Consider the following 25,700-nt stretch of genomic DNA (forward strand, 5'->3'; position numbering starts at 1 on the left):
CACTTCCAATCTGTATTCCTTTGATTCCTTTCTCTTGCCTGATTGCTATGGCAAGAACTTCCAATACTATGTTGAAGAGTAACGGTGACAGTGGACAGCCCTGTCTAGTCCGCAATCTGAGGGGGAATGCTTTCAGCTTCTGTCCATTGAGGATGATGTTGGCTGTAGGTTTGCTATATATAGACTCCACTATTTTGAGGAATTTCCCATCTATTCCCATTTTTTTGTAGAGTTTTGAGCATGAATGGGTGTCGGATTTTGTTAAAGGCTTTCTCTGCATCTATTGAGATAATCATGTGGTTTTTGGCTTTGCTTTTATTGACGTGGTGAATGACATTGATTGACTAATGTACGTTGAACCAGCCTTGCATTCCTGGGATGAATCCCACTTGGTCGTGATGAACAATCTTTTTGATATGTTGCGGTATCCGGTTGGCCAAGATCTTGTTTAATATTTTGGCATCTATGTTCATCAGAGATATTGGTCTGTAGTTTTCCTTTTTTGTTCTGTCCCTATCAGCTTTTGGTATCAGGGTGATGTTGGCTTCATAGAAGGTGGAAGGGAGTATTCCTGTTTCTTCAATCTTATGGAAAAGCTTAAGAAGTATGGGTACTAACTGTTTCCTGAAAGTTTTGTAGAATTCATTTGTGAAGCCATCTGGTCGTGGACTTTTGTTGTTGGGGAGGTTCTTAATAACGGTTTCAATTTCTTTGTCTGTGATTGGTGCATTTAGATTTTGTAGTTCTTCTTGGTTCAGTTTTGGAAGGGCATATGCTTCTAGGAATTGTTCCATTTCTTCCAGATTCTCTAGATTGGTGGCGTATAGTTCTTTATAGAAGTTTCGCAGGATTCTCTGGATTTCTGTGGTGTCAGTTGTGATATCTCCTCCATCGTTTACAATTCTATTAATTTGAGTCTTCTTTCTTTTTTGTTTGGTGAGTCTGCCTAGGGGTTTGTCAATTTTGTTTAATCTTTCAAAGAACCAACATTTGGCTTCATTGATCTTTTGTATGGTTCTTTTATTTTCGATGTTGTTTATTTCTGCTCTAACTTTAGTGATTTCTGTCCTTCTGGTTGCTTTAGGGTTCCTTTGTTCCTCTTCCTCTAAGTCCTTGAGGTGTGCAGTAAGGTCGTTCATTTGAGCTATTTCTTGGTGTTTAATATGAGATTGTATGGCTATAAGTTTCCCTCTCAGTACTGCTTTAGCTGTGTCCCAAATATTTTGATAGGTTGTGTCTTCATTTTCATTTGTTTCCAGGAACATTTGAATTTCCTACTTGAGTGAATCTCTGACCCAGTGGTTCTTAAGGAGTATGTTGTTTAGTTTCCAAATTCTGTGACTTTTAATAATTGTCTGCTTGTTGTTAAATGTTAGTTTTACTCCACTGTGGTCTGAGAAGATACTTGGGATGATTTCAATGTTCTTGAATTTATTGATGCTGTCTTTGTGGCCTAACATGTGGTCTATCCTTGAGTATGTGTTATGTGGATTTGAAAAGAAGGTGTATTCCAGTTTTTTGGGGTGAAGGACTCTGAAAATGTCCAAGAGGTCTAGTCTGTCAATCTCTTCATTCAATTCTCTTGTATCTTTGTTGGTTCTCTGCTTTGTTGATCCGTCTAAGTGTGAGAGTGGTGTATTGAAGTCTCCCACTATTATTGTATTACTATTGATGTATTTTTGAAATTCTTTCAGTAAGTGCTTGACGTATTTAGATGGTCCCTCATTGGGTGCATAGATGTTAATGATTGTTAAGTCTTCTTGGCTGATTGATCCTCTAATCATTATGTAATGTCCTTGCCTATCTTTTATTACTTTATTTAATTTAAAATCTATTGTGTCTGAGATGAGAATGGCTGTTCCTGCCCTTTTTTGTGGTCCGTTAGCCTGTATGATAGTTTTCCATCCTTTCATTTAAGTCTGTGTTTATCTTGTTGTGACATATGGGATTCTTGCAAGAAGCATATGGTTGGATTATGTTTTCTGATCCATCCCCCAACTCTGTGCCTTTTGATGGGTGATTTTAAGCCATTGACATTTATTGATATTACGGATTTAATGTATTGTAGTGCCATTGTTGTAAAAACAAATTTTTTTGTTTGCTCTGATATATTGCCAGTATTATAGTGATGTTCTTGTTTATAAGAGGTCTTTTAGAACCTCTTTCATGGCTGGCTTGGTGATGGTTGCCTCCTTTAACTGTTGTTTGTCTAAGAAGGTTTTGATCCCTCCATCTAGTTTGAATGAAAGTCTAGCAGTATATATTATCCTTGGTTGAAACCCTTTTTCATTCAGGGCTCAATAGATACCTTGCCATTCTCTTCTGGCTTTTAGAGTTTGAGTGGAGAAGTCTGAAGATAATCTTATGGGTTTTCCCTTGTATGTGACTTTTTGTTTCTCTCTTGCAGCCTTTAGGATCCTTTCTTTATCCTTACTTCTTCTCATTGTGACTATGATGTGTCTTGGTGTCTTCAGGTCTGGGTTGATTCTGGGTATGGTACTCTCTGGGCCTCTTGAATCTTGGTGTCCTTTCTGTTATTCAGGTCTGGGAAGTTTTCTTCTATTATTTCCTCTAGAATGCTTGCTTCCCCTTCCTCTATTTCTTCCTCTGGCAGGCCAATTCTACGAATGTTACTTCTTTTGAGATCATCCCATATGTCTCTGTTGTTGTTTTCAGTGTCTCTCAAATCTCTTTTTAAGCTCTTTCACCTCTTTCTTCATTTTCTCTAACTCATCCTCTGTCTGACTAATTCTGTTTTCTGCTTCTGTTAGTCTTCTTTCCCTTGCCTCAGCTTCTTTCTTCATTATAGCTATTTCAGCTTTCAGTTCTCTAATTGCCTCAAGATAATCAGTATTTTCCTTGGGGGTCTCAACTGTTGTTTCCCTAATACTGCCATTCCTTTCCTCCAATGCTGTTTTCGTTTTTGTGATTAATAAGTTTATTATTGCTTGCCTACTTATCTATGGTTACTTCTGGCTGATTTGTAGTTTCTTCTGGGCTCTTGTCTTCATTCATTGGAGTATCAGTTTTGTTTTTGATCTACCCATTTTTTTATTTATGTGTTTCTTTTTTATGCTCTGTTGTTCCTCAGTTGTTGTGTCTTGAGTACAAGCAACACTGTACTAAATACCTTTATGACAATTGCACTCACCAACCTCAGGAATTACAGTAGCAACGGAAGCAAGTATTGAAGCAGTTTAATCACTTCCAGTTAGCCAAACAATTTCTCCAGTCTGTGTAAAAATAGTAACCAAATCCCAGTGAAGAAGAAAGAAGGGATAGCAAGAATAGACAGTTATACAAATATACTATCCACTGTATATTCTAGGGGTAACAAGAGGGGAAAGGGAACTAGAGCAGAGATACACACATAGAGAGTCCACTCTGAGTCAGATTTCTTCTCCAAAATAATTCACAAATTCAGAAAGGCAAAGAAGAAGGAAGGAAGAAGTGTATGACAAGATAAAAAAAAAAGAAAAAGAAAAAAGAGACAAGTGAGAGAAAAGGGAAAAGATAAGAAAAAGAGCTGTAATTAAAGAGCAGTGAAAGGAAAGGTTTTTTATTATTTTTAATTTAATTTAATTTTTTTAATTAGCTAGGAGGAGGAGGGAGGGCAGAGCCTGTAGAGGAGGTAGGGGTAAGGAGACAAGTTCCTCCCACAATAGATAAGATGCCCACTACCCTAGCAATGAAAGATACCCTAAGAGTTAATTCTGATCAACCTAAAGGGGGGGGGAAGATATATGCCTTTATATAATATTAATAATAAAATAGAGCAGGGTAAAAAAAAAAAAACCCTGTCCCGATTACCTCAAACCTCGTGATCAGAGGCAGCTGATTGTTAAGAAAGAGGAAAAAAAAACTTCAGGACTAGACAAGGATAGCTGAAATAGACAGTTATGCAAATCTACTATCCACTGTATATTCTAGGGGTGGCTAAAGGAAGAAGGGAAGTTTAGCAGAGACATTCGCACACTGAGTCAGCATTCTTCCCCCAAATAATTCCCAAATGTGTATCAGTGAATTCAGAAAAGCACACTGTTTGGTGGTGTGAGGACTGGGGCCTGTAGCATTGGAAGCTGTAGGATTAAAGAAGAAAGGATGACAATAATGAGAAAAAGAAAAAAAAAGACAGAAAAAAGAAATAGATAAAAAGAACAGTCATAAAAGAGCAGTGAAAGGAAAGAGTTTATTTTTATTTATTTATTTATTTATTTTTAATTATTTAATTAGCTATGCGGGGTGAAGTGGAGGGGGTTGGCTACTTAGAAAGATGTTGTTAAAATTCGGAGTCTCTAGCTGGCCGGGCTAACTTCACGGGCGGGTAACAGAGACGACCAGAGACATACGGCTGGGCAGGGAAGCTGTATTTCTTTATTCAGGAACAACGATTCATAAACTAAACCAAACTAATCACCAAACAGAACTCTGCTGTCTCTTTGCAGCGGCGCAAGCACTCTCTCTAACTCCACCACTCTCCAACTCTCGAACTCTGGAACTCTCGGGGTTCCTAGGGGCGGGGCCAAATGGGCCCGCGAAACTCACAGGACTGATCCAATTCTCTTGGCGGGGGAGAACTAGAACAACCCAATGTAAAGCATACAACAATTCCGCATTTTCTTTTTAACTAAATGACTACAGTATCAAGGGTGTGGGGTGAACAGAAACCTATATCGTACAGGCATTTTTTTAAAAAAAGAAACTGGCACAAACATGGAGAAACATGTAAGCAAGTAACAAGAACCAGTGTGCTGTCAAGGGAAGGCCTGAGGGTACCATATTTTGCCTCTGTGGGCAAAACTTTATCAGCTTAAAAAAAAACATTTTTTGCTCTGGGGGTCATACTTGTCTCGGTGGACATTTGCATGGGGGTAGGGAACAGCCTAGAGTCCCAAAGGCAGCTGGCTGCAATTTACTTACTATGAAACAAAACTTGTTATTAGCATATTTCTAATAGAGAAGGAATTCATAGCATGAGGGCAGGCCAGTCTTGTAGAAGGCGTGGGCCGAGGTGCCCAGGGGTGGCGGCCATGATAGGCTGCCGCGGCCCTGCCCCATGGCCCTAACATGTCTGCTGCCCCATTCGCAGTGGCTGAGCAGCGTGGAGGGATCATGCGTCCAGTGCCCTGCGCCACATGGTGGAGAGATGGCTCCTGTGGGCTGGCCTGCATGCTGGCATTGGGCTCCTGTGTGGTGGCATCGGGCTCCTGCGTGTTGGCATCGGGCTCCAGCGTGTTGGCATCGGGCTCCTGCGTGTTGGCGTCGGGCTCCTGTGTGGTGGCATCGGGATTCTGCATGCTGGCGTCAGCCTCCTGCGGGCTGCGTGGCTGCGGGGCTGCGGGCGCGGTGCGCAGGGTTGTCTGGGCGCAGCTGGCTGGCTGGCTGTTTAACCAGGTGGAAACAGCAGCTCCGTGCCTCACCTCCCACCTGCTGGCTATTCCCGCTGGCTTTTCTGAGTTCGCCCGAGCGAGTGGAAACCACAGAGTGGTCCAGAGATAAATGTTACAGAACAGCAAAACAGTCTCGTGAAGAAAGAGCAGAGGCCTTAAATTGTTGTATGCTTTACATTGGTTTGTTCGAGCTCTCCCCCCGCCGAGAGAATTGGATCAGTCCTGTTAGTTTCACGGGCCTGCTTGGCCCCGTCCTAGGAACCCCGACAGAGTTCCAGAGTGGCAGAGTTAGAGAGAGTGCTTGGTGCCGCCCTGGGGGAAAGAGGCAGCAGAGTTTTGTTTGGTGATTAGTTTGTCTTAGTTTATAAATCGTTGTTCCTGAATAAAGAAATACAGCTTCCCTGCCCAGCCGTATGTCTCTGGTCGTCTCTGTGACCTGCCCATGAAGCTAGCCCAGCCAGCTGGAGCTTCCAAATTTTAACAACAAATGGCGCCCACGTGGACCTGACCTGCGCATCTCTCAGATAAGTAAAGACAATTTGGCTACCTATACACTATGGCCTTCTCTTTTGCTTGTGAAGAGATGTCCAAAGGCCTCTGGTCTCAACAACAATAATAACTACAACAACAATAAAAACCAAGGGCAACAAAAGGGAAAAAAATGCAAAATTTTTTTTTAAAAACTCTGCTTTCTCCTCCCTCCCAGCCAGTAAGGAGAATATGAACACCTCTCTGGTACCCATCTTGGACCTGGCTTTGCTGGGCAGCTCTTACGTCATGTGGAACATGACCACACTGTCTTCCTACTTCTCCTTTGAACGGCTCGGTGCTGTGAGTCATTGGGTAAGAACACTGGAACCTTTTTCCAGAGACAACCAACAAAGTTTACAGATAATAATTCAGATGTCTAATTTCACACCAGCAGCCTAGGGATTTTTTTTCCTGCCCTCAATGAGTGAACAAACAGATGACACTGGTGCTGGACAGAGAATTTCAGGAGAGACAAAACAGCACTGGGAGGTAGGCACAGGGCTGAAAACAGTACAAGAAGGCGGCCATCCTTGAAAGGCCCTGGATGAAGGGCGGGATATACCATGGAAGCAGTGGTCTAGGTTTCGGCTAGTTAGCACTGGACAGTAAGACCCACAGTGATTGTTGATGGGGTAGGGGGGGGAAAGGAGTGTTTTAAATAGGTCTGAGTAACTGGAAAAATAGTTTTCCATTTATTGACTGGGAACAGTCATCAGCACAGAAATATGTGAGAAGTATTTAAAGCCACAGAGTGAGTAAATAAGTCAGGGTAGGGCCAAGGTCCTGACACACTGAAAGGAAGCCTAACACCAGCGAGTCTAGCCAGAGAGAATGTGGAGGAGGTGAGTTTCCTTCTCTTTCAAGGAACTTAGCTAAAAGGGGATTAGGAGGGAAAGCCTGGGCTGGAAAGAGGTTTATATTTGCTGTGCATACTTAGGGTGAACGATGTAACATGTTTAAATTGTAGAGAATGCAGAAGTCCAGGGAGGATGGGGTGTGTGTGAGGAAAACACTTCAACTAGTGGAGGGTCTAGTGAAGGCTGTGTGACTAGAATGAGGTGCGTGCACTGTGACAATATTTCTAGTGTGCAGTCTCAGCAGTGTCAGTGCTGGGACCTGTGTCCCTTCTGAAAGGTACCTGCAAAATGGCAAGACATCCATCCTATCACAATGAGCACACTGTCTCCCTCAGAACTTGTCCGTAGAAACTGCTGTGTCATTTGGTGCTTCTCCCCCTTTACCTGGAAGAAGACAAGCCGGGAGAGAATTCTGTTTGATCTGGAAAATGGCACCTGTGATAATTTGGAACCAGTTTAATGGTAATCAATTTGTGAGGTGTAGAGGTCAAAATTGTTTACAGTCAGCATTCTCCTTTGGAATATCATCACATAACCACTTGCTCTGATGTCACCTGACCCCCAACATCTCTGAGCCAGTCTGCAGGTAGGCCAGTTAAGAAAAAACTGCCCCCACCTCCCATTTGAGATAAACTATCTAGTCTCTAACATGTATCTGTTTTGCTGGCTCAGCAGGTCCCCCACCTCTCTCAGGGCCTATGTAATGAGTACAAAGATTTACCAAGTCCTTGAAACAAGCATAAATCTAAGTCTCTAAAGCAGTTCATCTTGGCCTTCTCATGAAGGGAAAGTATGTATTCTCATTTTCACATTCTGCTATCCTTAGCAGCTGCTTAGGACTCCTAGGGTCTTTCAGCAAAATACCCCCACAAGCAACTGTTTTATAGAGTACTGATCTGTGGCCCAAGAAAACTTAGTGAATATAGGAATACATGTCCGCAGAGCTTCTTGAGTGAGAACTAGTCACACTTGTCTTTTATGTTCTTGTGCACGGAAGTGCAGGCTCACAGTCCTACATCCCCTAGTAAATACATCGGGGAAGCATGGGCTGGGTACAGATGCAAGACCATCTTACCTGCACAATTACTGCTCTAGAACTGGAGCAGGGATGTCAACAACCCCAACACTAGGAGAATGCCACAGACAGGGGAGACATTTGCTGGTGAATTAACACAGAACTTAAGTCTTTATGATGTCAGTTGGGAAAAGTTTTATGCTATAAGCTTCAATCACCACCAATCAGTCCAAGTCCTCACTTGAACCAGTTGTTTAGAAACCATCTAATTTATTTGGCTAACATTCATGCTTGTACTCATGACCACTCCTTTTGGGAGGTCAAATATTTAAAAGGAGACAAACCACTTCCAGTCTGTCTCCAAGAAGACTGAAGTGCTGAGTCACCAGAAAGTGTAACAGTATATCATTAATTTGGACTATAAGAATTTGGTGTTCACGATTTGAACAGAAGCCAAGGAGAGTATTTCTGAAGAATAGTACAAGTAGTGATTTCTTGGCAGAGCTTGACAGACCAGGGCCAGCCAACCCTTGCTCCTGTGCCAGGCAGGGGAGCAGTTTTGTTTTACTGCTGCTACTAGGAGAGGGGAAAGCAATACAAACTATGAGGGATCCTTTCAGAAACTTTGTTGAGGATGGTCTTGTTTAAATAGTATAAGTTTTCTGAGCACTGGAATGATACAAGTTCTTTTTAGTTTTATTGGTGATTTATAAAACTGAGATAACAGGGGTGTAATTCTGCAACATTCCTACCTCCAGAGTTCTCTCTCTGTCCCCATTCCCTCCACTGGAAACTACAGTAGTTCTCCCAAGGGCACAGACAACGGCCTGCTCTCTTATTATGTACTTGTCAATGCTCTGTTTTGTCTAACAAAGGACTTAAGGTCTCCTCCCTATTTCCCCACCCATTCTGCTCATTTGATAGATTCTTTTCCTACCCTCAAGACCCTCCATGCCTGCAGGGTATTATTAATCTTACCAGTATAACTCCTCACAACAGTTGCTAAGGAAGTTCCTACCTTTCCCAGTACCCTTTTACCATTCTGTGCCCCTTTCCTAACCATGTATGGTAGTGTCAAGCCACTTCTGTTTCCAACTTTCCAATAAAGAAGTGAACCGCCTAGCCACCACCAGCTCGGTTCCTGGGTCATCTTTCTCATGTTGCTAGCCCGACACTCTCCCTCCCATTGCTCTTAAGATTTTGTATGTGGACCATTATCTTTTCATAAACAAATTGGAAGTTTAACAAGGTTTTTTTTTTTTTTTTTTTTTTTTGCCAGAGCACTGCTCAGCTCTGGCTTATGGTGGTATAGGGGATTGAACCTGAGACCTGGAGCCTCAGGCATGAGAGTCTCTTTGCATAACCATTATTCTACCTCCCCCTCACACCCACCTTTTTTTTTTCTTTTCAAACACTTCAACAAAGTAAGGGTTGCAAGTCTGAGTGTGTTTGCTTCAGGCCCTATTCACAGCCCATATTATGAGGTCCCAGAACCATCCCAGGTTCAGAGCTCTCCCTCAGGCTCACACACCACAGCAAAGGTATACCTGTGACTGGTGTTGATGTGAGAGAGGGAACAAGTACAGTTTCTCAGAGTCCTGCTCCTCTATGTCCCCTGCTATGGAGCCGGGGCAGTAAGTGTGAGATGTTGTCATCCTAACATATCCAGTAGAGACCCCAGACCCGGGTCTCCTGGGGGCTGATGAGGTAGCATTCTTTACCTGGCACAAACTTGCTTCCAGACCCTGAGCAGGAAATTGGGGTGCAGCACAAATTGCAGTATTAGTATAAACAGTTTGGCACAGAGGGTTGGCTCTCATTTAGTGCGTGAGTGCAAGCCTCCTAAAAGCTCTGTAACCAGATGCCAGTTCTGGACTAAGTGTGTGAATGGGTCATTCCAAGGACACAGCCCAGCTTGCCACTCTTCTGTGCTTGGGGATTCTGTCTATTTGATCCCTATTGCTCTATTTCTCAGAAAAAATGCATGTAAATGCAGACAACAATGTGTCCTGGAACCTCACCTTCCCAGAGCCCTACCCCACTAGGGAAAGGTGGGGGTAGGGATTGGATCCACATTGGATCTTTTTCATTTCCAACCATCTATGGTTTTCACCTTGATGATGACCTTGCTGAATGGGAAACATAAGATCTTTAATACATGAGTTAAATCTAAGATGTTCAAATCGACTACAGGTAACTGTTTATGTCAATAATAAATACAGTGGATTACTTTAAAAACCCATACTTTGGACTTTTGATTACCAATGAAATTGCTGACTGACCATAAATCAAGGTGCTTAAAGTGCCATATGATATAAATGTCTAGCTTAACAGCATAAAATGGAGCAGAAACTGTAAAACATGTTTTATAGGTGTTCTAAACCCCTTGGCTAGAGAACTTGCTTTTTAGCGTTACTCTGATCCATCAAGACAATGGAAAATTCTAGCCAGTCCACATGGGGATAGAAAATTGGCCTTCAGCACTTTACTCACTTTGGTGGCCACTGGGGACAGCATCCTCTGTTCCTAGAGCAGGCTGGTGTAGAACTCATGGAAAGTGAAAGCGGCACATGCTTTACAAGAGATTCTGACAATAACCCAGCCTCCCTCCACATCAGACCCTCAGGTCCCTTTTAGCATCTGAAAACAAGTGAATTGACTTGGCAAGAGAGTAGTTATTACCTTAAATTGTCTGTTTTCTGTAGTGGTGGACATCCATTTACTAGGCAAATCAGGTAACTATCCTCATCCAGCACTGTTCTGTGGCTCAGCATTAGACAGATAGTGTGGAGACTGTGAGGTCAAGTATCAGAGCTGTGAAAGGTTGAGTGCAGAGACAGTCAGGTGTGTTAATGAGGAGGGAGAGGGCCCATACGTAGAGTCTGGGCTTGGCCACTGGGTGGAGGGTGGAGCTGCTGCCTGAGACAGAACAGAGAGGGAAGCCTGGCAGTGAGAAAGGTGGCACTTCAAATTCTAGAGGTCACCCAAATGGAAATTTCCAATAGCAATCAGTTAAACGGATCAGGACCGGAGTGAGACAAAATAAGTCAACAACCTTGATGGTGTTTTCTGCTGCTCTAAGTACCATCCATTCCTTTATAAAACTGTTTGTTGTTTCTTTTTTTTCTGAAACAGCTGTCCCAGGTAACCACATGGGAGTGCCTGCATGAGGTAAAACTTGACCAGAAGGGTGACCATGCTGCAATCCCTATCTATCTACCCATCTATCTACCTCTGTATCCCTCCATCTCTATTTTTCTTCCACTATCAAGAAGAAATTAAGAAATAACCTTGGAAGCAGTGGTGGGGTCGTCTGGTCACTGAACCCCAGAGATGACCTTGGGGGGGGGGACTGTTTCTTTCATGAACCATTTCAAAGTCTTGCAGGATTCAGTCCTCCATCTTTATTTATTCATCCAACTATTAAAGTTTTGTCTTAAGCCATCCCATGCTCATCTCTTAGCACTCAGAAAGTCTATTACTCTTCCTCTTCAGTCTATGGACCATAAAACTGCAAGTAATGGAATGACTCAGTATATAGCCAGCCATCAGGAAGAGTCTATGAGTCTGTTCTGGGATTTGAGTTGCTAATGAGTGAGCAGGACCCAGGGTCTCATCTGTCCAGCAGAGGGCCTTCCGACCTCAATCTGCTTCTGGGTTTCTCCTATGCTCCATGTTTCAAGACTCGCTACTATATTTTCACAGGAAAGCTGCTGCCAAGTCACAAAGCTCTTTCCAGTCCCTCTATCAGTTTCTATCCTTCTGTGAGGTCATTTGGTCACAATGTAAGGAAAATCCAGGTTAACATGTGGAGATGAACCTGCCTGTTACTTACTGCCTTCACCTCACCCTCAGCAAGAGAATAAGGAACTAGGACAGAAAAGGACAGTGCCACCCAATTTTTCCCAGCACCGTATGTTGAAGTGACTCTCCTTACTCCATTTAATAATTTGGGCTACCGTGTCAAAAATTAGATGTCCAAGTGTATGTTTTTTTCTGGGCTGTCAATTCTATTCTACTGGTCGGTGTGTTTGTTTTTATTCCAGTACCAGTCAGTTTTTATTATAATGAATCTATAATATAGTTTGACTGGGAGTGTGAAGCCTCCAGTTCTGTTCTTTTTTTTTCTTTTTATTTATTTATTTTCATTTTTGTTGCCCTTGTTTATTTTTATTGTTGTTGTAGTTATTATTGTTGTTGTTATTGATCTTGTTGTTGGATAGGACAGAGAGAAATGGAGAGAGGAGGGGAAGACAGAGAGGGGGAGAGAAAGACAGACACCTGCAGACCTGCTTCGCTGCCTGTGAAGCGACTCCCCTCAAGTGGGGAGCCGGGGGCTCAACCTGAGATCCTTAAGCCGGTTCTTGGGGTTTGCGCCACTGCGCTTAACCCGCTGCGCTACCACCCGACTCCCTTCCAGTTCTGTTCTTATTTCTCAAGATTGCTTTAGTGATTCTACGTATTTTCTGGCTCCAAATAAACATTTGTAGCTTTTGTTGTATTCTCTTTAAAAGAAAAAAACTGGTGAGACCTTGATTGATTGAAATGTGCAGAAGAATTAAACTGAACCAATTTCACCACACACAAAAGTAAACTGCAAATGGATCAAGGGCTTGGATATTAGACCAGAAACTCTAAAATACTTTGAGAAAAATATTGACAGAACTCTATTCCATTTAAGTTGTATGGGCATTTTCAATAACACACTTTTAACTGCAAGGAAGACAAAATCAAAAATATTCCATGGGACTACATCAAAATAAAAAGCTTCTGCATAGCAAAAGAAACTACCACCCAATGAGGCTCCTTTTAGAATGGAAGATCTTTGCATGTCATACATCAGACAAAAGGCTAATAACCAAGATATATAAAGATATGACCAAAGTCAGCAACAACAAAAAATCAGTGAACTCATCCAAAAGTGGAGAGAGGATATAAACAGAATATTCACCCAAGAAGAGATCCAAAAGACCAACAGATGCATGAAAAAATGCTAAGGTTATTGATTGTTAGAGAAATGCAAATATAGGGCCAGATAGTGATGCAGCTGGTTAATCCCACACATTACAGTGCACAAGGTCCCAGGTTCAAGCCCCTGGTCCCTTCCTGCAGGGGGATAGCTTCACAAGTGGTAAAGTAGAGCTGCTGGTGTCTCTGTCTCTATCTCTCTTTCTATCTCTCCTCTCCTCTCAGTTTCCCTATGTCTCTAGCCAATAATAAATTAAATAAAAATGAATAAATGCAAATAAAGACAACACTGAGATACCACTTCACCCCTACGAGGATGCCCTACATCAGAAAGGATAGTAACAACAACTGCTGGAGAGGTTGGAGAGCCAGTAAAGCAACCCTTCTGCACTGCTGGTGGAAATGTCAATTGGTCCAACCCTTGTGGAGAGCAGTCTAGAGAACTCTCAGAAGGCTAGAAATGAAACTACCTAATGACCCCCATAAGTCTTCAGAGCACATGTGGAGGTCAGATTAATGTTTTAGGCTAAAATTTTACACCAAAAAACAAGCAACACAGTTATGTAGTCAAAGCCCAAGTGCAACCCTTTCCAAAGGGTTGTCACAGCAAGTCAAGCAACTGTCTTCCTCTTCAAGCCTGAGTAACAGTCCATGTATGTGACCAGTTCTGGACACTTGGGTTGATCCCACATTTCCTATTTATTATAAATCATACTGATGTGAATGTAAACTTTAATAGATACCTCTTTTTATAATTTTATTTTATTTATTTTTTACATAACAATACAGCCCCCACTAGGTCCTCTGTCATCCTTTTGGGACCTGTACGCTCACCTCAGTCTTTTACCTTGGTGCAATACACCAACTCCAGTTCAGGTCTACTTGTGTTTACTGGTCTTGTTTTTCAACTTCTGCCTGAGAGTGAGAGCATCCCATATGCATCCTTATATTTCTGACTTATTTCACTTAACATGATTTCTTCATAGATATCTCTTAAGAGACCCTACCTTTCCTTATTTTTACATTTCTCATTTTAATTTTTTTCATCATTGTGTGTGAGAGAGAGACTAGGCATGCCAGTACTGGTGTGTGGTGCCTCACAGCAGAGGTAAGCCCTGGTACTGGCCTCTCGTGTTAACTCTAGTGTCTAACAACAGGAAAAGACCAGGAGACCATCTAGTCACAAATGATCTGTTTATTGTACAGAAGGCAGGGTTTAAATAGCAGAAGGGAACAAAGGACATTTTTCACATGTGACAATAATGATGGGTTTTATAGGTCAGAACCCTCATGGTGAAGGATCTAAGGAACGAAGAGAATTGATAGGGTGCCGAGATAGCCTGAGGGTGCTTCTTCCCGAGCTAGTGCTCTCTGGGTTGGAGAGAACTCAACTGGAGCCGATCTAGGCTGCTGCGTGGGAGAGGGATCAGGAGCTCGTGCCACACTAACTTCACAGGAGATACACTCTGGAACTCTTGGAGCCGGAAAGCAATTTCCAAGTGTCTTTAATCAGAAGAGCAGCTGTTTTTATACTCTCCAAGTAGGGTGGAAACAGGATGTGATATAGAGAAGGTGGAGCGAAAAGTGACTGGTGAAAATCAGAGTGTGACAGGGAGAGGATCAAGGTATGACAAGGAGAGGGGGTGGAGCAGGTGAGAATTCTACCACTAAACCACCAATGCCCTGGAGGGAGTGTGGTGCTTTATGTAAATGTAAAAGTGATTTATGTAAATAGACCAAAGCTTTGAATGGGATTAAATCTATCCCTATATAGGCATAAGCAGAAGCCAGGGGGAGCTGGCATACTATCCAACATCTCCCCCTTTCTTTTTAACTATTTGCCATAGTATCAGGAGTGTGGGGCACTTTGTGAGGCAGGGAGACTGATAAGAGGCACACCTTTTTGGGGTTCTACTGTCCCTCCTTGCTCAACTTCTCCGTGGAGAGAGAGACTAACAGGATTGACACACCCCTCAGGCTCAAGCCCTTCCAAGCTCAACCATATCCTCACAATTCCCCAACATCTCCCTCTTACTTAAAGGCCATATATAACTGGGTCAATATCTGTAAAAGGCTTCATCTCTGTCAGGGGAATAGCAGTGTAGGGGTGAACAAAAACCTGTTGGGAAGAAAGCAGAATGATAGTGTGTAAGTGTCTTCAAAAAGAACTAGCACAAGACAGGGAGGGATAAGTAAGAGTAGCAAGACAGAGTGAGCCTGATGGGTGGAGGAGTGGGGGCCTGATAAGCCAAGGGGCTAGAGGGGTGATCTGGCATTGCAAAATCCCGAGTCAGCTGGCGGAAAGTTCTATGAACTGCTACAGTCATTCTTCAAGAAGTCCAGCAGTATAAAGGGAGTGTCCAGCAAGTTCTATAGAAGCATCAGTCCAATGTCAACGGCCAGGAAATAAATGCCACACGTCTATCTTGATGGAGGAGGACAGCCACTGGAACTTTTCTTCTCTGTATAGAGTGACCTGGAACCGCCAAAACATGATGGGCGAAACAGAAGCAGGAAGAGCAGACACCGATGGTTGAGAGAAAGGCAGTAGGAAAGTCTTGTCCTTTGGAGTCTGTGAATCAGGTTCACCAGATCGTTTCAGGTCACATCATGGGTTTCGGTGGATGGCTGTAATTGTGGGTGATGTCAGAGGTCAGGGATCCAAGATGGATTTCTGTGAATTCTATATGAGCAGATGCTTCTTTATGCGAAGGCTTGTCATAGCTTATGAAAAAACTTACTTATGAAAAAACTTTGTAACAAATTAGAAGGTTACTACAATTGATAACTCAATGATTATAATTAGTTTAGGTATCTTTATAATTTTGTGTAAAGGTCATCTTATGTGACCTCATGTAGCAGTCTCTATATAGCAAAATTTTCATACCCAATTTAAGTCATATATTGATTCTTAACTATTTTTACATTGGGTTAACACATTTTAGTGACAATTTTTTTGGTACATTTACAATATCAGATTGATGCCAAATTTGGTGTGGATTAATTTCCACAAGATAGCTTACAGGACACTTTTGGGGGGCCTCCAAAAATGTCCTGTATAGAGGATTTGTATTTTAACTTAGGAGATGATGAATTGTCACATTGAATATTTAGAGTTTTACCTTAAACACTCAGTTACATTAATGAATTGATTTTACCTCTTCTCGTAAGAATGTAACTTCAAAGTTACAATTTAACCATTAAGTTAATGTTTACCAAACTTGAAACACGCATATTAAACATATAGTTTATAACACACAGGAGGAGAAAAACTTGTAAATAAGACATATCATTTCAAATGCGAATTTAGATCTACTGTCATAGTTGAACCATCTTTACTCACACAGTTTAAGACTAAACATTTCATATTTATATCAAGACTTAAAAAAGAAATCAAAAAGAGGAATGAACAATTTTTGGACTGTTTCTGGACGTCTCCAGAAACCATGGCTGCGTCCAGCCGTTTTATATAAAGTCAGTTAACTTTCAGAGTACTCTGAGCACAATGGGTCGTACAAAAATTTCGTCACTCAACTCACTCAATTTTTTTTTCTTTTTTTTTTTTTACTCACTCACTCACAAAACACAACTGGCCAGTCATAGCATAAGACATTCGGGGAGGGGGGAGAGTTCTGTGAATCATATTTTTTTTTGTTCTGCCATGCTGTATTATGGATCCTGGGGTGCATCCTGCAGCCAGTCCTCTTGCAGCCAGTCTTCTTGCAGTGTTTCCTGTTCTTCAAGGATATCAGCGCCATCATGTGGGTATTGCCAGACATGGCGGGCAGGAACCCAAACAGGCTTGGAGTAATTTTATGGAAAAATGCATGCGAAACCCCTCCCCATAGTCAACAGGGGGTCAGGTCTTTTCCAAATTTTATCAAGTGGGTCGTTCCATTTGACTTTAATAGCTGGGAGGGTGGGTGGAGTTTGCCAATGAAGAATAATAGGAGGTTGGTCTGAGTTTTTGTAAATATTAAAGAGATTTAATGTAGTTAAGGCTTTTGCCAGCTGGATATTGGGGGGGGTACATTTCCCCTTTTTCTTTATTTAATTGAGCCTTAAGAGTTTGATGGGCCCTCTCAACAATGCCTTGTCCCTGTGGATTATATGGAATGCCTGTAGTATGAGTAATGTTCCAGAGGGAACAAAAATCTTTAAATTGTTTGCTGGTAAAAGCATGTCCATTATCCGTTTTAAGTTGAATATGTAAGCCCATTAAAACAAAACAGTTGAGCCTATGGCTTATACGCTTTTTTGAGTTTTCTCCAGTCTGAGCTGTAGCCCACATAAACTTAGAGAAGGTATCAATTGAGACGAACACATATTTTTGTTTGCCAAAGTTGGGTATGTGGCTAACATCAATTTGCCAAAGAGCGTTGGCTTTTAAACCTCAAGGATTAACCCCCAGAGTTTGAATAGCAGGTGTTTTGATTAGACCTGCACAGGAGGAACATGTAGCAAGAATATGTTTTAACTGTGGCAGAGGAATATCAGGAAATCGAGCTGGAAGACCTTTAAGATTAACATGGGTTAGGGAATGAAGGTCAGCAGGATTAGAGACAGAGGCCAGGAGAATTCCTGTGGAGGCGAGGTGGTCGGCTGCAGCATTCCCTTCGGACAGGGGACCAGGAAGTGGGCTGTGGGAACGTAGGTGCTGAACATACAGTGGTTGGGTTCGAGAACAGAGCATAGAGGCAATTTGAATTAAAAGAGGAGAAAGTGGGTTGTCATCAATTCTTACATAAGCTCGAGCAAGCCATGGAAGTAAGTTAACAGTATACACACTGTCAGAAAAAAGGTTGAAGGATTCTGGTACAACTTTTAATGCAAGGAAAACAGCATAAAGTTCTTTGTACTGAGGGGAATTATCAGGAAGTTCAGTAAAGAGAGGTTTGGGGTATTGCTGGTCTGGATAATATATAAGGGCAGCAGCTCCCTTTTTTCCACCATCAGTGAACACTGTAGGAGCAGAGGGGATGGGATCTCGAGAGAAAAGTTTAGGTACTAGTAGAGGCAACAGAGGTAAAGAAGCTATCAAATTATTAGAGGGAAAATGATTATCTAATTGTCCTGGAAAACCCATTAAACTTATGGCTAAATGAGAATGGTGGCGTATGAGCCATTCTGTATCTATGAGAGAAAAGGGAAGAATGATTGAATCTGGTTCCCTTCCTAAGACTTGAACTGATCTGTTTCTTCCTTGGCGAACCATAAATGCTAAGGCATCGATCTCGGTAAGGAGTCTTGGAGCTCCGCCTACTGGCGTATGAAGCCATTCGAGAATGCCATGTTTCTGCCACAATGCCCCCACTACCGTGGGGGTGGAGTTAAAGATTAGAAGATTTACTGGAGAGGAGAGGGAGAACCGAACAAGGTGCATGTCCTGGAGAGCCTGGTTAACTTTTTCCAGTGCCAAGGAGGCTTTGGGGGTTAACATACGCTTTGAGGAGGGCTGTTTGTTTCCTTTTAACAGATCGAACAGTGGTTGCAGGCAGCTCGTAGGCAGATAAAGATACTGCCTAAGCCAATTCAAATCTCCAAGAAAACTTTGTAAAGAAGCAAGAGTGAGATTAGAAGGAAAAGTAACACAAGGTTTTAAAGGACGAATCTGCGTTAGGGAAATCTCTGAGCCTAAGAAAGATATTGGAGGGATTAGCTGTATCTTCTCAGGAGCTACATTAAGTCCACTTCTCTTTAAGGCAGGGATTAGAAAATCACGTAGGGCGGAGAGATCTGTATCTAATTCTCCCCATAGTAACACGTCATCCATATAATGAAAAACCTTAAGGCCCTTATGAATATATGGAAAAAGGGCAGATTTAACAGCCTCTTGACAAATAGTAGGACTATTAGCCATGCCCTGGGGCAGTACCACCCATTCAAATCTATCGGCAGGGCTGGCATTATTAATAGAAGGAACAGAGAAAGCAAAACGTTTACAGTCTTGTGGGTGTAAGGGCATAGAGAAAAAACAATCCTGTATATCAATAGCTATGATTGGAATTCCTGTGGTTATTGCGGAAGCAAGAGGCAAACCCCTTTGGGGGAGCCCCAAACCTGCATGGTTTTATTAACTGCATGAAGATCTTGGAGGAGGCGCCATTTTCCTGAGCGCTTTTTAATCACAAAGACTGGAGTATTCCATGGGCTCCAAGAATGACGAATGTGTCCCAAAGATAACTGCTCTTGGACGAGTTCCTTTAAAATGTCTAGCTTCTCCCTAGGCAAAGGCCACTGTTCCACCCAGACAGGCTCATTTGAAAGCCAATCTAAGTGGGGAGTTCTGTTATGAACAGTGGCAGTTAGTATTGGGGGTGCTGGTTGGGTCTAGCAGTCTCACAGGAGTGAGTGTGGTGTCCTGCAGAGGTGTCTGAGGATATCACTACATCTAAAGATTCCAGCAAGTCTCTTCCCAATAAATTGGTGCTTATATCAGCTATTAAAGGCTGAAAGTGTCCGGTAGTCCCTTCTGGATCTTCCCACACAAGGGAATCTCATGTGCCGAATGCCTGAGTCAATCCTCCAACACAATGTAAGCGTGGCCCTGGGAGGAGTTCCCAACTCTAGGGAACCTCTGCTTGTCTTAATATTGTCTTATCTGCTCCCGTGTCAATCAAACACTTAAAAGGAATATTACCAATCTTTACTGTCATAGTTGGGTGACCCCTTTCTAAAACAGGGGTGGTCCATAAAATCTCAGGCTCCAAATTCGAGCTGTTCTCTTGCTCCAGCCAGTTATTTCTATGCTGGAAGTTCCCACATACCGCGGGTTCCTCCTTCTGCTCACCCTCTGTTATTGTTACTTGGCGTGGTGGGTGTAGCGACGGATTGGGTCCCAAGCTGGGCTTCTGTTTGTGGAAGAAGAGCACAGCACCAAGCGGGCAACCTGCTTCCTTCCCTCTTGGGGGCGGGGCTAAGGGAAGCCCCACACCTAGTTTAAATCCCTGTTTACATTTGGCAGAGGTGTGCTATTCCTATGGAACCGTGACCAAAAATATCTCCTCCAGTGAAATCCTTTCTGGCATCTGGGACAAGGCATTTGTGGTCTCTGATACCCTGACTGGAGGCAGGGTTGCCCTGACTGGAGGCAGGGTCGCGGTCTATTTTCTGGACATTGGTTACGCCAATGCCCTTGGCGACCACACTGAAAGCAAGCCCCTTTTTGCTTATGTAAGGTAGCTGCATAGGCCTGTAACATAGGTCCTTGAAAAGAGCTTGATCTGAGATCCTGTGTAGCCATAATCCAAGTATCTGGGTGTTCGTTTTTAAGAGTGATACAGGCCTGTCGAAAATGCGGAAGCATTCCATCCCAGACTATGGATTGCAGGAGGAGAAAACGAGCATCAGGATTATGAATCTTCCTTTCCCAAACTCGACTTGACCCTGGCAATGAATTTAGTGAGGGATTCATCAGGTTCTTGTTGAAGGGAGAGAATGGGGGCTGAGGCCGCTCCCATGCTTTTAAAGCACACAGGCGTACCTGATCAAAATACCCCGGTGGAAACTTGACTTCTGCCTGTTGAATCCCTGTTTCTAACTGGCCTGTTCCAGACAATGCATCAAAATTCCCCTCTGGCTGATTTTGAATATTTTTCCACGATTGTTGTAAACATTCGTTGCAAAAGAATGCCTCCCATTGCAGGAAGAGGGGGCCTGGGAGCGTAGCGCAAGTTACATCCCTCCAATCTTGGGGGGTATTAAGGTTCTGAAGCAGGCCTTGTAAAATGGACCTGGTCCATCGGGCATGAATACCGTCATCCTTGATAGCCTGGCGTAGTTCCTTCAGGTTTGTGGCGGAATATGGATACCAGGCCTGAGGTTTTTGTCTATTGGGGGCTACATTGACCGGAAATGTGTGGACTTGCTCTGATAAGTGTGTAGTGGTAGGAGGAGTCACCGAAGTGGAACGTTCTGGACAAGTGGCCAAAGAAGTGGTTTTGGAGGCTACAGGAGAATTCGGATATGTGTCTGTCAAAACGGGGGGTGGGCTAAGAAGCAGCCGTGGAGGCAGCAGGAGGTTCCGGACACATGTCTGCCAAAATGGGGGTGGCCGAAGAAGTGGCTGTGGAGTCCAAAGGAGAATTCGGACACGTGTCTGCCAAAATAGGGGCCTCAGGGCAAGATGCCAAAATAGGGGCCTCAGGGCAAGATGCAGAGGAATTAGGGTGGGTCAGGATCACGACAGGCCTTTGCTTCTTCTTGTATTTAAGGTGCTGGTTAAGTTCTATCATCACTTCCTTTATCTCTTGGACCTCAGCCTCTAGGTCCTTAAGCCTTTTGAGAGGTTGCCCTATATATCCCTTAAAAGCTGCTATGATGATCAACAGGATATAAGGTGCAGCCCTGAGAAAAATGTCCCAGATATATATATATAAATTGTATACTGGAAAAAGAATGCAAAATTTGGAAAAGATTTTCCATGGTGGAGAGATCTCAGGAAAACAATAAGAAAGAAAAAAATCACAGTGCCTTAACACAATATTGCAGATACCCAAAAGGTGCGCACTTATCTAGGATGTCTTCTTGTAAATCTGCTGCTTATGTGTCCCTGTTCTGGGCGCCAGATGCCAGGATAGCCTGAGGGTGCTTCTTCCCGAGCTAGTGCTTGCTGGGTTGGAGAGAACTCAACTGGAACCGATCTAGGCTGCTGTGTGGGAGAGGGATCAGGAGCTCGTGCCACACTAACTTCACAGGAGATACACTCTGGAACTCTCGGAGCCGGAAAGCAATTTCCAAGTGTCTTTAATCAGAAGAGCAGCTGTTTTGATACTCTCCAAGTAGGGTGGAAACAGGATGTAATATAGAGAGGGTGGAGCGAAAAGTGACTGGTGAAAATCAGAGTGTGAGAAGGAGAGGAACAGGGTGTGACAAGGAGAGGGGGAGGAGCAGGTGAGAATTCTACCACTAAACCACCAATGCCCTGGAGGGAGTGTGGTGCTTTATGTAAATGTAAAAGTGATTTATGTAAATAGACCAAAGCTTTGAATGGGATTAAATCTATCCCTATATATGGTTATGCAGAAGCCAGGGGGAGCTGGCATACTATCCAACAATAGGGGTAGAGGAAAGTTCAGGAATCATTAGTGGCTATTGGGTAGGAGAGTCAATTAGCTGAACGTATTTAGAAAAACATATTAATCATACCAGCAAGAGAGAGGCAGACAGAGAAAAGCCTTTAGGTCAAGGCAGAATATTGATCTATGAAGTGTATGTGATCGAGGAATGAGGAAATGGAGAGTGGGCCTTACTAGTATTCTCCTGACAGGGTAGGATGATGGTATAGTCTCTATGTGATCAAAGATGGTGAACTTAGAGTGAACTTTTAAGCAGGCAGCCATTTGGTTTGTAACAAGGGAATGAGTTAAGTGTTTGGGGGTGTAGGTTTTTGTGATGTTTGGGAGACTGACAAGAGGAAACTGAGTCAGGAAAGCTTCTCCCTCCATGCACAGCCCCTGAAAGGGAGAGGCTGATAGGTGGGGTATCTTTTCAGACCTCTATCTTTATGATAGGAGTTCCCCTATGCTCTTACCATACTTTCAGAATTATCCCACATAGGCACACTCATATGTTGTGCTCACAATCTAACCCAGGGCCTAATGAATGCAAGACCTAAGTTCTACCATTGAACCAACTCTCCAGTCACTCAAGACCCTACTAGCAGCTCTGTTGCACAGCACTAAAGTCCTAGTAATGACAAAAAAAAAAAAAAGCACATCTTGGCAGTTGGGAGATGACAAAGTAGGTAAAGTCTGGAACCTACACAACTTCCCTAGTTTGACCCCTGGCTCTGAAATGTTCCAGAGTGATGCTCTGGATCTATATCACACAAGCTAACTGACCACAAAAAAGGGCAGGAATAGCTATTCTCATATTTGACACAATAGACTTTAAAATAAATAAAGTAGTAAAAGATAGGGATGGATATTACATAAATTCTCCAAAAGGACCTAACAATTATTAATATTTACACACCAAATGACAGGCCATTTAATATGTCAAACATCTACTGAAAGAGGTACAAAAATATATCAACAGAAATATAGTAATAATAGGAGACTTCAATACTCCAGTCTCTCGAATTGATTGATCATCTATGCAGAGTTAATAAAGAAATGAGAGAATTAAATGAAGAGATAGATAAACTAGGTCTATTAAACATTTTCAGAGTCCTTTACTCCAAGAAACTGGAATACACATTATTTTTTAGTCCACATGAGGTTTTCTCAAGGATAGACCATATTTTATACCACAAAGACATTGTCAACAAATTCAAGATCATTGAATTCATCCCAGATATCTTCTTCCTTTTTTTCTCTTATTATTTATTTACTTTTCCTTTTGTTGCTCTTGTTGTTGTTTTTTTTTGTTGTTGTAATTATTTTTGTTGTCGTAATGAGATAGGACAGAGAGAAATGAAGAGAGGAGGGGAAGACAGAGAGGGGGAGAGAAAGACAGACACCTGCAGACCTGCTTCACCACCTGTGCAGTGACTCTCCTGTAGGTGGGGTTCTAGGGGCTCAAACTGGGATCCTTACGCCGGTCCTTGCACTTTGCACCACCTGCGTTTAACCTGCTTTGCTACCATCTGACTCCCTCCAGGCATCTTCTTAATCACAGTGGAATTAAAGTAACACATAACAACAAACAGGAAATTAGTATATAAAACCCAAAAATATGGAAACTCAACAGTACACGACTTAACAACTATAGTGTCAAAGAGAAAATTAAGGAAGACATTGAAGTGTTCCTAGAACCAAATGAAAATAAAGACACAAACTACCAAAATATTTGGGACAAAGCTAAAGCAGTACTAAGAGGGAAATTTATAGCCATACAGGCACAGATTAGAAAACAAGGAAAGGCTCAAATAGGGAGTCAGGCAAGCTCAGCGGGTTTATCACAGGTAACACAAAGTGCAAGGATTGGAGTAATGATCCCACTTTGAGCCCCTGGCTCCCCACCTGCAGGGGAGTTGCTTCATAAGTGGTGAAGCAGGTCTGCAGGTGTCTATATTTCTCTCCCCCTCTGTCTTCCCCTCCTCTCTCCATTTCTCTCTGTCCTAAAAACGATGACATCAATAACTGCAAAAATAAAACAACAAGGGCAACAAAAGGGAATAAATAAGTATTTTAAAAAATAGAAAAATTTAAAAAAGAAAAAGCTCAAATAGACAACCTGACTACACACCTTAAGGACTTAGAAAATGAACCAATGTGTACTGGAGCCCCAACTCCCCATAGCCCTGACCCTGATTAGCTGTGTGGACGAAACAGGTGGGCTTACTTTACCGCCAGGCATGGAGAAGTGCAGAGAAAAATCTTTGAAAGTTCTTTTTCTAGGCTAAGGTACATTTTACAGTTTTAAAGAAACAAATCATTAAATTTCTATCAAAAGTGTGTACTGGTTCTCTGATTAATAGCTTTTAAGTTGAATAGAACGTCTTGTTTGATTGATTTCATTCTTTCTTTAAGGAATAGCTTGTTAGTCAGATAAGATCTCACTCAGAACTGGTTTAAAACTTTCTGAGAGCTCTGGGGGGAAGCCAGAGGGAAAAAGCTGGATCTTTTTTGGCTGACTAGTTTTAAGATAATGCCAAATCAAAGCCCACAGTTCTTTAACTAATTGTAAATGTTCTCTCTCTTTTTTTCTATTAATTTTATAAGGGAAGCTGTTTTTTGTGCTAGTTGCGGGGGGGTCTTCAGGGTTTTCTATTTCTATAGAAGCTTCATGTGCAGGGTCAGTTTGAGTCTGGCTCCGAGTAACAGGGAAAGCTAAAACTGGTTTTGATTTGGATGGTTTAGTTTTAGTTTTAGGGATTGGGCTTAGGTTTTTTGGTGAGACTAAAAATGTAAGTTCTTCTGTAACTGCAGCTATTTCTTTCATTAATTGAAGCTGCTCTTTCCGGTCAGCAAGGACCATGCGGAGGGTGGAAATTCCTGTAAGGGCTCCTGGGCATGCCCGCCTGACAGAAGGATTGTCAAGGAGAGGGTCAGGCTGGAGAGCAGGGGCATGAATGTAAGGAGGGGGATTAAAGGGAGGAGGACACCAATCAGGATTGTGGTATTTGGTAGCCTCTTTTTCTAGCAAAGCCTCATCCTCTGTGGGAAGTGCTTCAGGAGAGGGGGGGTTTTGTAAAACTGGATAGAGGTGGGGGAAAGAATGTTGGGTTTTATCCTCATGTGAATTAGCAATAGGAGGGTCAATGGAGGGAACTTTAGTGAGTGAGGTGGAACCTGTAGGGAGGGGGACAGGGCTTTTACTTTGATGGGGTGCTGGGAGGCTTTTATTTTGACTGGGTACTGGGGGATCAAGATCAATAATCACAGAGGGCATGGGGATGGGGTCTTTGTCCTGGATGGCGGACAAGAAAGTTGCCGGAGGACCTTTTCACCCTCTGTAATAAGGTTTTTAATATTCTTCTAGCGTTTGCCCTTCTTCTGTAGCCAGTCAACAGCGTCAGGTTGAGCCTGATGTCTGCTTGTTGCTGGCTTTGAAAGTGACTGGGATCCATGTGGATTCAGTCGGCTAGGAAGGATCGTCAGTTTCCCCAATCAATGGGTACTCACGGGATGCACCACGAGAAGGTCGATCCAATGCATCAGGGTGGTTATTATAAATTTTTAAGATATCATTAATTAAATTCCAGTAACAAAAGGCAGAAACAGGTACATGTTCAGGACCAAAAGACTGATAGTGATCATTAAGACAGTCACCAATTCTCCTCCAACATTTCTCATCTATAGTGCCTTCCTGGGGGAACCAGGGGCAAATATTTCCAATATAGTCTAAAAGCTTCTTTAATTCTTACTTTTTAACCCTAGTTCCTCGTGTCTTGAGTGACTCCTTGAGTCCTTTAATGAACAAATATTGTTTGCTAAATTCATGTCCCATGGTTTTGCTTACCTCAGCCGCTGTGACACTCCTCCAGATGCGACT

At 42.6% G+C, this 25,700-nt stretch overlaps 1 protein-coding gene and 1 long non-coding RNA gene across 2 annotated transcripts in view; one reads left to right on the forward strand and one right to left on the reverse strand.

Moving 5' to 3' along the window:
- The window catches only part of LOC132540370 (retinoic acid receptor responder protein 1-like), a 71,240-nt gene extending 64,653 nt beyond the window's left edge, over nucleotides 1-6,587 (forward strand). The window contains exon 4 of the mRNA XM_060197587.1: nucleotides 6,097-6,587. Within this exon, the coding sequence (XP_060053570.1) occupies nucleotides 6,097-6,320 (224 nt within the window). The 3' untranslated portion in view covers nucleotides 6,321-6,587. The remainder of the gene's footprint in view (nucleotides 1-6,096) is intronic.
- Nucleotides 1-25,700, reverse strand: part of LOC132540374 (uncharacterized) — a 106,292-nt gene that overhangs the window by 55,055 nt on the left and 25,537 nt on the right. The gene's annotated exons all lie outside the window — the stretch shown is intronic.

This window comes from Erinaceus europaeus, chromosome 9 (genome assembly GCF_950295315.1).
Source record: "Erinaceus europaeus chromosome 9, mEriEur2.1, whole genome shotgun sequence".
NCBI lineage: Eukaryota > Metazoa > Chordata > Mammalia > Eulipotyphla > Erinaceidae > Erinaceus > Erinaceus europaeus.